The sequence below is a fragment of the Mobula birostris genome, chromosome 2, assembly GCF_030028105.1.
Source record: "Mobula birostris isolate sMobBir1 chromosome 2, sMobBir1.hap1, whole genome shotgun sequence".
Lineage (NCBI taxonomy): Eukaryota > Metazoa > Chordata > Chondrichthyes > Myliobatiformes > Myliobatidae > Mobula > Mobula birostris.
The window spans coordinates 31661213-31673512 of NC_092371.1; the positions used below are offsets into that span (position 1 = coordinate 31661213).

The 12300-nt window shown below is 40.8% G+C and overlaps 1 protein-coding gene across 2 annotated transcripts in view; it reads right to left on the reverse strand.

The window, feature by feature from the left end:
• Positions 1-12300, reverse strand: part of LOC140185840 (pleckstrin homology domain-containing family G member 4B-like) — a 211770-nt gene that overhangs the window by 72437 nt on the left and 127033 nt on the right. For both annotated transcript variants that reach the window (XM_072239629.1, XM_072239619.1), the window contains exons 6-8: positions 9182-9275; positions 5349-5435; positions 1395-1511 (exon numbers count right to left, since the gene is read on the reverse strand). In XM_072239629.1, coding sequence (XP_072095730.1) covers positions 1395-1511; positions 5349-5435; positions 9182-9275 — 298 coding nt within the window. The remainder of the gene's footprint in view (positions 1-1394; positions 1512-5348; positions 5436-9181; positions 9276-12300) is intronic.

A 12300-nucleotide genomic window follows, 5' to 3' on the forward strand; every position in this document is an offset into this window, starting at 1 on the left:
CCTGGGACCATTTGTCTTGAAGATTGGTGCTGATACCATGTTACCAGCTGGCACATGGACATATTTAGCGTGTTTTTAAATGTTGTTTATATACCCACTTCAACCTCTATTTCTGGCAGTTCATTCCAAATCATTGAGTGAAGAAGCTGCTCCTGATGTCCCTTATACATCTCTAACTCACAGTTATAAACTAATACAAGCTTGGAAACAGGCCCTTCAGCCCAACTCACCCATGCTAACCACGGTGTTCACCAAGCTAGTCTCACTCACCAGTCTTTTTCCATAATTCTCAAAACACATCTTATCTGTGTACTTGTCTAAATGTCTTTTAAATGTTATTTTTTACATTCAGTAAATGTAACTTATTAGGGGCTGCTTGGTAATATAGTGGCCAGTCTAATGCTGCTATAGCACCAACAATATGGGTTCAATTCCACGGCTATCTAAAAGGAGTTTGTACGTTTTCCCCGTGGCTGTGTGGGTTTCCTCTGGGTGCTCTGGTTTCCTCCCACGTTCCAATGACATATGGGTTAGTAGGTCACATGGGTGTAATTGGGCTAGAAGAGCCTGTTATCATGACATATATCTAAATAAAATTAAAAGATTAAAAAAAAAATTGTCTCCCTTTATATTCTGGAGAAAAGTCATCAACTTAATCTCTCATTTGTTTGTGTGTTCAATTTAATCTCTGGCTGAGTGGCAACACTCGGATATTACTTGTCTTCCTCAGTATTGCTTGGGGAAATGAGCCTGAATAGTGTACCAAGTGCAGATCACCTGACTCACATCCACAAGATCCACCGCTAGGTTGAGCTGAAAGAGATTTAGGTGGGGGCAGGGACATGGTGTTCAGCAATGATTGTTGAAAACAATAAGGCTGTATTTCTAAATAATAAAGGTTAAATTTGCATTCTGTCCAGAGGGAAACCCCCTGTCCAAGAATCAAACCATAGTCACCTCTGATGGAAACATGGCTGTGGCTTTTGAAGATCAGTTATCACAGTTTCCAGGTATCATTCCAAAAGCTCTTCAGAGATGCCACCAAGATTCAAACACTTTCAACTGTGTCATTACTGGCCAACCTTCTTTCATACATTTGACTCATTACCATACTAATAATAAAGAAATCTGTGTATTGTTAGGACTGGACAACTTCTGAACATACGCAGACCAACAGCAGGTAAGGGCTATGCCTCAATAAATGCCAGATAACACACTTGAACAAGAGCAAACACAAATACCTCCTGCGTAACTCAGCTTCCAACTTCCATCTGAAGAAAAGTTGTTTATTAATGTGCTTCTATTAGGCTTTGAGCCGAAATGCAACCCAATGCATATTGCTGTTTTCTACTTAAACAGTGATCTTTCTCAAAGGCGTGAGACCCATTACTCACCATACGAAACTGAATCCATTCAGAGTGACTATAAGGGAAAGTCCCCTCTAGGTTTTCAGTCAGTTGATGGCTGTCAATGAACTTATGCAGTGTTTTCAAGGATGTCAAAATTTCCAGCTGTTTAAAGAAAAAAAGACAACATGCATTTTACAATTTGTTATTCATTCAAAAGCTGGCATCACATTGCAGAACACAACTGTCTTATATTTGAAATGATTTCTTTAATCTATCAGACCGATACCATTGCATAGATCCATGAAGAGGAAAATAGTTTTCACCATTTTTCAATTAGCAAGTCCCAGCAGTTTTCTCCAACAGATGCTAAGATAGACTTGAGTAGGCTGAATGACCTTCTTCTGTACCATCATAATTCAATGATTCCTTAAGATCCATTTACTTGACACTTTCAAAGTTCAGAGAAAGGTCACACCAATATCCGTTCCCTTTTCCGCTGAGTTTGAGATCTCATTTGTCGCAAGCAGAGACAGATTTAACAAGCAAGCAAAATCTGTAGGACTTTCTACCGGGATTGAGATTGTGGGTGCCATTATTTGTCAAGAGTAGCTCCAGATTTAACAAGCAAGGGTCAATAAAAATAAGTTAGGTTTAAGTAGAGCAGCCATTCTGAGGTTGGGCCAGTGTTGGAGTCTAGGATCTGAGGTCTAAAGCTTTAGCTTGAGAGGTTTTGGTGAATTGCAGGTTAAAAAAATCTTATTTTAAAAATATGTAATAGATAACTAAAAGGATCTTAATAAAATAGGGATGCTAGATCAGATGATGATTTATAGCTGCACAATGTAGGAGCTGGTTAGGATCCCATTGTGGCTCCTGGTAACCGCATCTGCTCAGGCTCAAAATTAATGACCTGAAGTTAGATGCATCAGGGAGGGCGGAGAGTTACCAGGACACTGTGTTTTAGGAGGGAGTCACACCCATTAGATTAACTACTTTAAATTTAGTCTGTGGCCAAGGAAGAAAGGGGTATAACTGCAAGTGATACAGATGGGGGGGTGGGGGGGGTGGTGGTCCAAGAGTTAGTGCTGGAGGAGCCTCAGCCCTCGAGCTTGCACAGCAAGTCTCAGATTGTTCCTCCCTGTGAAGATGAGAGTGGGGAATGTAGGAAACATGAGTCATTCAATCATGGCACCGTGGTCCAGGAAGTCATTCAAGAGGGTGAGAGAAGAAACAATTAGTTGTAGTTGGAGATAGTACAGTCAGGGGAATAGAAACAGTTCTCTGTCACAAGGATCGAGAGCCCCAAAAGTTGTGTTGCATGCTTGCAACATCTCATCTGACCTCCAGAGGAATTTGGAGTGGGAGGGGAAAGATCTAGTTGTTATGGTCTGCGTGCGTACCAATGATGTAGGAAGAACAAGGAAAAGGTTTTGCTGAGGGAATTTAAGCAAGCAGGGACAAAGTTAAAATGCAAAGGAAAGAGCTTTTGATTCTTACCCGATAGTGTTAATCTCTAGTAAGATTAGAGTTAAATGTATAGCTCAAAGACTGGTGTGGGAGAAGTGGGTTTGAATTTGTGGGACATCAGCGCTAGTATTGGGGAAGTAGGGAACTGTTCCAATGGAACCATTTTGGGACAAGGGCACTGGCAAATCATAAAACTATGGCAGTGAAATAGGGCTTTCAACTAAATAGTCGGGGGGGGGGGTCATCTGCTTGGAAAAGTAAAAGGAAAGAAGAGTGAAGGAGAAGTCTATGGAATAAAGAATAAGACAAACACTTAAGAGGGGGATAAGAAATTAACTTCAGTTAACAGGGAGACAAAATTGAAAAGAAGAGTGGTGAATAAAGGACTGAAAGTGTTATATTTTAACGCAAGCAGTATATGAAACAAGGTACATGATCTTGCAGCAGAAATTGTCAAGTTTGATGTTGTGGGCATTGCAGATAGTGGTTGACATATCATAGGTGGGAGATTAACATCCGAAGATACACAGTGTGTTGAAAGGACAGGCAAGAGGGCAGATGGGGTGGGGTGGCTTTGCTGGTAAAAATTAAATCAAATCCTTAGATGCAGAATACTTATGGGTAGAGTTCAGAAACTGCAAGGATAAAAAGACCCTGTTATGAGTTATATACAGGTTTCAGAACAGTTGCCAGTATGTGGGGTACAAATTGCAATAGGAGATAGAAAAGACATGTAAAAAGGTCAATGTTGTGATAGTTATGGGGGATTTCAAAATGCAGGTAGACTGGGAAAGTCTGCTAGGTGCTGCATCCAAAGAGAGGAAATTTGTAGAATGCCTATGAGATGGCTTTTTGCAGCAGCTAGTGGTTCAACCCACTAAGGATAAGACAATTCTGGATTTGGTGTTGTATATTAAACCAGATTTGACCTGGAAGCTCTAGGTAAAGGAACCCTTAGGAGGCAGTAATCATATACTGTATAATAGCCGCTGAGTTTGAGATCTCATTTGTTGTGAGCAGAGTCAGATTTAACAAGCAAGCAAAATCTGTAGGACTTTCTACCAGGATTGAGATTGCAATTTGAGAGGGAGAAGCTAAAATGGATGTAACAGTATTAAAGGTAACTACAAAGGCATGAGAAATGTGCCGGAAAAGTTGATTGGAAAGGGACACCAACAGGGATGACAGTAGAGCCGCAATGGATGGAGTTTCTTGGGATAATTTAGAAAATTCAGAATTGGTTCATCCCTAACAAGTAGAATTCAATAGGGTGGATGAGGCAACAATGACTGACAGTGGAAGTTAAAGAGAGTATAAAAGCAAAAGAGGGGACATATAATATAGAAAAATGAGTGGGAAATTAGAACATTGGGAAGATTTTAAAAAGCTACACAAGGCAACCAACAAAGCAATAAGGAGAGAAAAGATGAAATATGAAGATTAGCAAGCCAATAATATAAAAGAGGATACCAAAGGTTTTTTTCAGATTTATAAGGAGTTAAAAAGAGACAAGATCATTGGCTGGAGGTGAAGAAGAGCGAGTTTGTAAATGAGGAGGGATGGATCTACCTGAAATAAGTTCTCAGTGGAACACTGGGATCTTCCTCTTTAAATAAATCAGGCAGCACTACTAAAACCTGGTGAGGTACAGCATTCCGAATAACAGAAACATTTCACGGCTACATAATCTATCCCCTCACAGCAATATGTCTTTGTGGAAAATGACTGAGCCCAATAAGCTCATGATTGCCTATTTTAATTTCCAGCTTAGTGCAAAATAACCCAGAAACCATCATAATCACTTTGCTACGGAATGTCTAGGCCTTTACCTCCTATAGAATATAACCCCTAGTCCTGCCCTGCAGTGTCTGTGTAGGAGTTTTGTGTTCAGGTCCATGGAGTGGAACTTGATCCCAAAAACAGAATCAGAATCAGGTTTATTATCACTGTCATATGTCATGAAATCTGTTGTTTTGCAGCAGCATTACAGTGTAATACATAAAAAAATACTATGAATTACAACAAAAAAATTATGCACACGTATATGTGCAGACATGTATATACGCATTGTCTTTTGAAAATGTTCTCGATGTTGGGGAGGTCAGTGCCCATGATGGAACTGGCTGAGTTTACTGCCCTCTACAGCATTTTCCAACCCTGTGCAGTGGATTGGAAAAAAGCTGGATCTAAAGGGCTCATGCTACCAACTCAGCCTTGCTTTGAATAAAATGGGAGAATTTTCCCCTCTGACAAATATGCCTGGCCAGACAATATTCAGTGAGACTAACAGCATCTATTGCATGAGTAAAGGCCAGCACATATTTGACATAGAAGTGGGAAAGCATAACATATTAATAGAACAAGTCTAACTAGAATAAATCAGCAAACACGAGGAAATCTGCAGATGCCGCAAATTCAAGCAACACACAAAGAATGCTGTCTGGCCTGCTGCATTCTACCAGCATTTTGTGTGTGTTGCTAGAAAAAATAAGTATCATTTTGATTAAGAGTCTTCTTATAGAGGACACTTACTGATATTCCTGGACATTTCTCCAGCTTGTGATTTGCTTCTTTATCTGTCAATATCAGTACACACTGAATGGAGTGGGGGGCACGTTCCTGCAGAATAAACCAGCAATGTCATTGAAATAGCCAAAACATCTGCACGCTACATATAAATTAACCAATTATATTAGATCCCACAGTTCAGGTGGCAACCAAACTCAAAAGTAGCCTGGATATTCCCATAATTATTTCTAAATGGAGTGGAGATCTTTGTTAAGGTTAAGTAAAGCAGTCAGCATAATCAAAGACCCCATTCATCCCGTTTCCATTGTGAGAAGATACGAAAGCCTGAAAGCACATACCACCAAGCTCAAGGAAAGCTTCTGTTGTAAGGTTATTGAATGGTTCACTGGTATAATATGATGGACTTTTGACTTCACAACCCAATCATTATGATCCTGCACCTTATTGTTTACCTGAACTGCACTTGTTCTGAATGCTTTATTCTGCATTCTATAATTGTTTTACCTTAATGCACTGTGTTATGATTTGATCTGTATGAATAGCATGCAGGACTATAGAATGGTGGACATATAAGATAAGATAAAACTTTATTTATCCTGAATGAATTTATTGTTGTAAGGCTGTTCAATCAGAAATATATACTTTAAGATATAAAATGTAAGCATTGAGGTATGAAAAAATACAAAATATGCATTAAAAAGTAATAGTGCAAAATACAGATGTATGAATAGTACATCCTCCTTATTTCTTGTGGTTTCCTCTCTGGAATGAGGCCCTTACACACCTCTCCATTTCCTGCAAGCCTTACCTCCCTTCAGACAGAACAGGGATGGAGCTCCCCTGGTCCTCACCTTCCACCCCACCAATCTACCAATCTCTGCATACTGTGCTTTTTACTGGATCTCAATACACGTGACAATAATAAACCAATTCCAGTTCCAAGGTTTAAATATAGATCAATATGTCCATGGAGCACAGGGATATCAGGCATCAAGAATCTACATTCTTAAATGAGCCTACTTTGTTTAACATCTGGAAGGTAAATATGCATGTCATCCAAGATTCATGTAGTCATTATAGCAAAGCTATCATGCTGGGCTGGTAAAAGGAATAAATTATCTCAGCATTCATCAGCATCCTCTGCACCTTCACTGCCAGCTTCCATCCTGTCCGTTACTTCACTTGGCCTGTTTCTGGTACTTCTCTTCCTTTGCTGAATCTCTGTCTCCATCTCAGGAGACAAACTAAACATGAACTTCTACAATAAACCTACAGACTCCTTCAATGATTGAACTGCATGTGGCCAAGTGGTTAGGGTGTTGGACTAACGATCTGAAGGTCATGGGTTTGAGCCTCGGCCGAGGCAGCGTGTGTGTCCTTGAGCAAGGCACTTAACAACACAATGCTCCAGTCTACCCAGCTGAAAATGGGTACTGGTGATAGACTGGCATCCTATCCAGGGGGGTGGGGGGAGTCTCGTATTCTCAGACGCTTCACGCCACTGAAACCGGCATAAGCACCGGCCTGATGAGCCACAAGGCTCGTGACAGACTTTAATCCTTCAATGGCACTGACCATAGCTCCTCTCACCTGTGTCGTAGCTCCTCCCACCCTGTGTTCTGTAAGGACGCCCCTTCCTTGAGGTCCTTTGTTTCCTCAACTCTTCTCAAGATAAGGCTTTGCACTACCAAACTTCTAAAATGTCCACCTTATTCTTCATTGCTTCCCCTCTGCCCCAAGGAATTAGGATCTCACATATATCTTCTCCACTGCCTGAATGCGCCCACTTCCTCCAAACGAGTGAGGACCAGGGAGTAACAAAAGAAATATGATTGAATGGGCTGAATAGCCCAATTCTGCTCCTATGTCTTCTGGTCCTAAGCTTCCAAATGCCTGCCATTTCAATTCCCATTCTGACCCGTCTGTTCTCAACCTTCTCCAGTGCTGCATTGAGACCAAACACAGACTAGCACAGGGTTCCCAATCTGGGATCCACGGTCCCCTTGGTCAATGACATAAAAAGGATTGGGAACTTGGGTAGTTTACAGCTTAATGATATTAACATTGACAGTTCCATTTTCTCCTTCTCCCCCCATTCTCTGCGTTCCCTTCCTACTCCCACCTGCCCACCCAAAGTCTCCCTTTGTACATCTCTTCCATCCCTCTCCCCACTACATCATCCATACTCATCACCTTCTTCAACGTGGTTCCATCTGCCAGCACACATGTAACTATCAGCCTGGGTTTCTTTGGTCTTGGCTCTGCTCTCCTAGCCCTTCTCCCACCTGGCTCCATCTACCTACCACCCTTCCCTCAGCTGCCCCACTTGTCGCCAGCCGGCCTCCCCCTCACTCCGATATACCGGCGATCATCTCTCAGTCTAACACAGGATCTCAGTTCAAAATGCTGAGCGTCCCTTTCCCTCCACAGCTGCTGCTCAACCAGCTGACTTCTCCAGAAATGGATTTTTATAGTGAACACGTATTCAGTTTTGGAAAGGTTGAGAGTTCTAGTGCCACTTCAGATTTCGACTGCACAACTGAAAAATCAAATTTTGATGGTCTCCTACTCTCCGGAACTACAATCTCTATAAATGTTTGCTCATCAGAGACGCTCTACCCATACCTTGTGTCACATCATGCTCTGTTCATCTATCACACCTGTATGGTCAACCTCTGTTAATCTGAAATAAAACTGTTGCCATCGTTTAAAGGTTGCAGCAAGTCTAGCCCTTCTCTATCATTCCAGAGGTGCTAGATCTAGCCTTTAGCTTGTTTTGCTGTGCAATATATATATTTCCTCTAGCTGGAGCAGCAAGATATGCATGTATACTCTACTTCTGCAATCCAGTTTAGAGAGAGAGGATAACATTTAATCAAGGGATTTTTCTTCTCCCCCTTCACTTCACACTCAGTGGAGACCAGAAGACAAGAGAACAGGGTCTAGTCCACATACAAATTTTACTTTATGTACATTGTAATAGTGTTTTAGTTAAGGGTCGAGGATCAACTTTATTTGCCATATATATTTACATGTTTTAGGAATGTGTTGTGGTATGTTGGTGTGACATTCAACAATGATAGAGGATAAAGAATTATATAAAAATAGTTAGAAGTTAAAGTATAAATGTGGGATAAAATTTAGATAAATACATATGTACTAATATGTATTTACAATGTAGAAGGCATTATAAAAAGTGTTTTGAAGTGTTTACAGTGCAGTATAGCGACTGAAGTAATAGACCGATGGGGGCTAACTAGAATGGTTATTTTAATACTGTTAATGTGGTAAGCTTATAGAAAAGATCATTTGGTGAAAACCATAATATGGAAATGTTCAAGCTGAATTGACCACAGAATCCATGATTGATGAATCATTGATTTAGATCCCATTTTCAACTTAGAAACATTCCTCATTGTTTAAGCCTTAGAAGCCGAAGAAAAGGTGAGATGACACTTGGGTAAACGACATGTTTCAAGAAGTGGATAAAGGGCGCAGCGCCATGATTACAGGTACGTAAAGGCAGTAGATAGTTGTTAAGAACACAGTCCTTTTCCTAGGCAAAATTGAATTTATCAAGCAGGCTTGTGAAGTGCTTTGAATTTCTTCAAGTGAGAGTGGGGCCTCGTTCTGGATGGTGTGCTGACTTCTTTGTACAAGAATAGGGAGCTCTGAACCATAAGTCAAAGTATATGCATAATAACAAGCAATGCATCATTTTTGGATGGACATGCTGAGTGTGTCTTCCCACATGTGGCAATTCAGTACCTTTATCAGAACGAGGCTCAAATCATTAAAAATATCAATATGGCGTAGGAATGTCCACTCTTGCTCACCTGCATTAATCCAAAAGCCTTAAATAACACAGGATTCAGTGGCCGTTTTCTGGCATCCACAACAATAACCAGACCCAGATCTCCAACCTCCTTCCTGCAATAAAAAAAAGTTTAGAGTAAAGCTTCCTTGTGTATTCATTTGTATTTTAACTTACTGTGGATGTCCATGAGATGGTTAAGAACAAGGTACAAAATGCATATATACACACTTGTGGCTACTTTATTCGGTATACCTGTACACCTGGTTGTAAATGCAAATATATAATCACTCAATCATTTGGTAGCAATTCAATGTATAAAAGCATGCAGACATAGTCAAGAGGTTTAGTTGTTGTTCAGACCAAGCATCAGAATGGGGAAGAAATGTGATCTAAGTAACTTTAACCGTGGAATAATTGTTGATGCCATCAGGGTAGTAAACATTGCTGATCTCCTGGGATTTTCACGCACAGCAGTCTCTAGAGCTCACAGAGAAATAAGTGATAAACAAAAAAAATGCCTTGTTAATTACAGAGGACAGGGGAAAAAATGCCTTGTTAATGAGAGAGGTCTGAGGAGAATGGCCAGACTGCTTCAAGTTGACAGGAAGGGAACAGTAACTCAAATAACCTCATGTTACAACAGTAGAGTGCAGAAGAGCATCTCTGAACACATAACACATTGAACCTTCAAGTAGTCGGGCTACAGCAGCAGAAGACTATGAACACACACTCAGTGGCCACTTTATGAGGTGCAGGAGGTACATAATATAGTGGCCACTGAATATATATTAACTTACATTTTAGTTAAATGTGGATAGCCAAAGGATGGAAGTGCTTTATAAGAATAAGATATAAAATGTACATGTAGTATATGTGAATAGACCATTGTTGGAAATTGTCTTGCTCAAACTCTATAGCAGAGATTTTGAACCCTTGCTTTTCAGTCACAGATCTGTGTGCAGAAACTGAGTGACAGCACTTAGACGCAGCAAGCCATCTGCACGCAGAGAGCTGGCAAGCGGTTTGTTCAATGAGGGTCAGGCTGGGTGAACCATAGGGGTGTCTAACTGGGAGATCAGAGCTGCAGGGGTGTGAGCTGGAGACGAGCAGATAGTCAGTCGGGGATGGTGCTTGTGCTTTATGAGATGGGGTCCCAAGGAATAGGCAGGAGAGCGCCTGCTTGAGAAGCCCCAGATGAATCCAGTGAGCAGTGCCAGATTCACAAAGTCCTGTTTCAGTCATGTTAAATGCTCTGAAGTGATGATTCTACATGGCAGTCCATATATGTTTGACCAAAGATCCTATCCTTTGTAGTATTATGAGCAATTGTGGGCTCCTTATCACAGACAGGATGAGATGGCATTGGAGAGGGTCCAGAGGAGGTTCACGAGAATGTCCCTGGGAATGAAATGGTTGATGTATTAACAGGCTCCGGGCCTGTAACTGCTGGAGTTTAGAAGAATGAAGGGGGATCTCATTGAAATCTATTGAACATTGAAAGACCTAGATAGAGTGGAGACAGAGAAGACGTTCCCTATAACGGGGCTGTCTAGGACCAGAGGGTACATCAGAATAAAAGGACGTCCTTTAGAACAGAGAAGATGAGGAATTTCTTTGGCCAGACGGTAGCGAATTTGTGGAATCCATTGCCACAAATGCTTCTGGAGACCAAGTCACTGGGTATATTTAAAGCAGAGGTTGATTGGGATAATAAATCAGCCATATTGCAATGGCAGAGCAGATTTGACAGGCTGTTTGGCCTAATGCTGCTCCTATGTCTTGTGGTCTTATGGTCTGATCAGCAGTGTCTCAGGGAACAGACCCCATTGTCTGCTAAAAACTGATGGATCTGGCAATCTGGGCAACCCCGAATTTTCCTTGCATAGAACATAGTACAGTACAGTACAGGCCCCTTGGACTACAGTGTTGTCCTGACCTTTCAACTTAGAACATAGTACAGTACAGGCCCTTTGGACTACAGTGTTGTCCTGACCTTTTAACTTACTCCGTGGCCAATCTAACTCTTTCCTCCCTCATTGCCCATAACCCTTCAGATTACATCTGACTTTTTAATAAAATTGAATTACCTAATACTCAAACATAGAGTCACTCAATCTTATAACTAAACAAAGGGTCTTTAAAAATATTTAGTCACTAGATGAAGAAAAAACTATTAATTATCAAGGATTCTTAAATTCTATATCATTTTGTTGGGAATATAACAGAGAAAAATCCCTAAAAATTGTTTAATGCATATTATCCATACCTAGATTACATGACTGAAGGAAAAGCCCTATCTATTGCAAGCAAAATTAGGAAATTAACGCAGAATTACCAACACCTCCCAGATCCCATCAACAGCTAGTTTACAGAACAGGTAACGATACTTAGCCCATGCTGGAAGGGTGACGTTGAATGCCGGAGTTGGTTAGAGGAGCACTGGACTAGAAGGTCAGTTTGAAGTCCCACTCAAGCAACTTAAACAAAAATAAACCGGCGAGTGACAATTTAGTGCAGTACTGATGGACAGCTGTCAGGCATTGTGGCCATGTTATGTTGGCACCAGAAGGTGTGGCAACACTTGCAGCCTGCCCCAGCACATTGTTAGGTGTGCTGGTTGTTAATGCAAAAGTCACAAGTCACTGTATGTTTCAGTGTACGTGAGATAAATAAATTGGAATCTAAATCAGTCTTTAAAGTGTCCCAATGTGGGTCTAAACCATCTAACTCCACGGTCAATAGTTTTACAGAACCAGATAACCATATAACAATTACAGCACAGAAACAGGCCATCTTGGCCCTTCTAGTCCGTGCCAAACTCTTACTCACACCTCTTACATCTCAACTCTTACTCTCAGAAGTTAGAAGAAGTTTTCTCCCTTGTCAGTTATTGTGAGGATTTTGCAGTGGTCTGTTTGGCTACTGTAACTCCTTGTATAATAATCATGACTATAATTGATAAATAAAGTGTTGTTTTAAGGACCTGAGTGAGCTATATAAATGTAAGCCAGAGCTCTCTTCACAATGCAACATTAAAAACACATGGTGTTTTTTAAAATTTCCTGTAGATGGCAGTACTAAACCATGACTGCTGATTCCTGTAAACAATGGAACAGCCACCAGACAAACACTCCATAC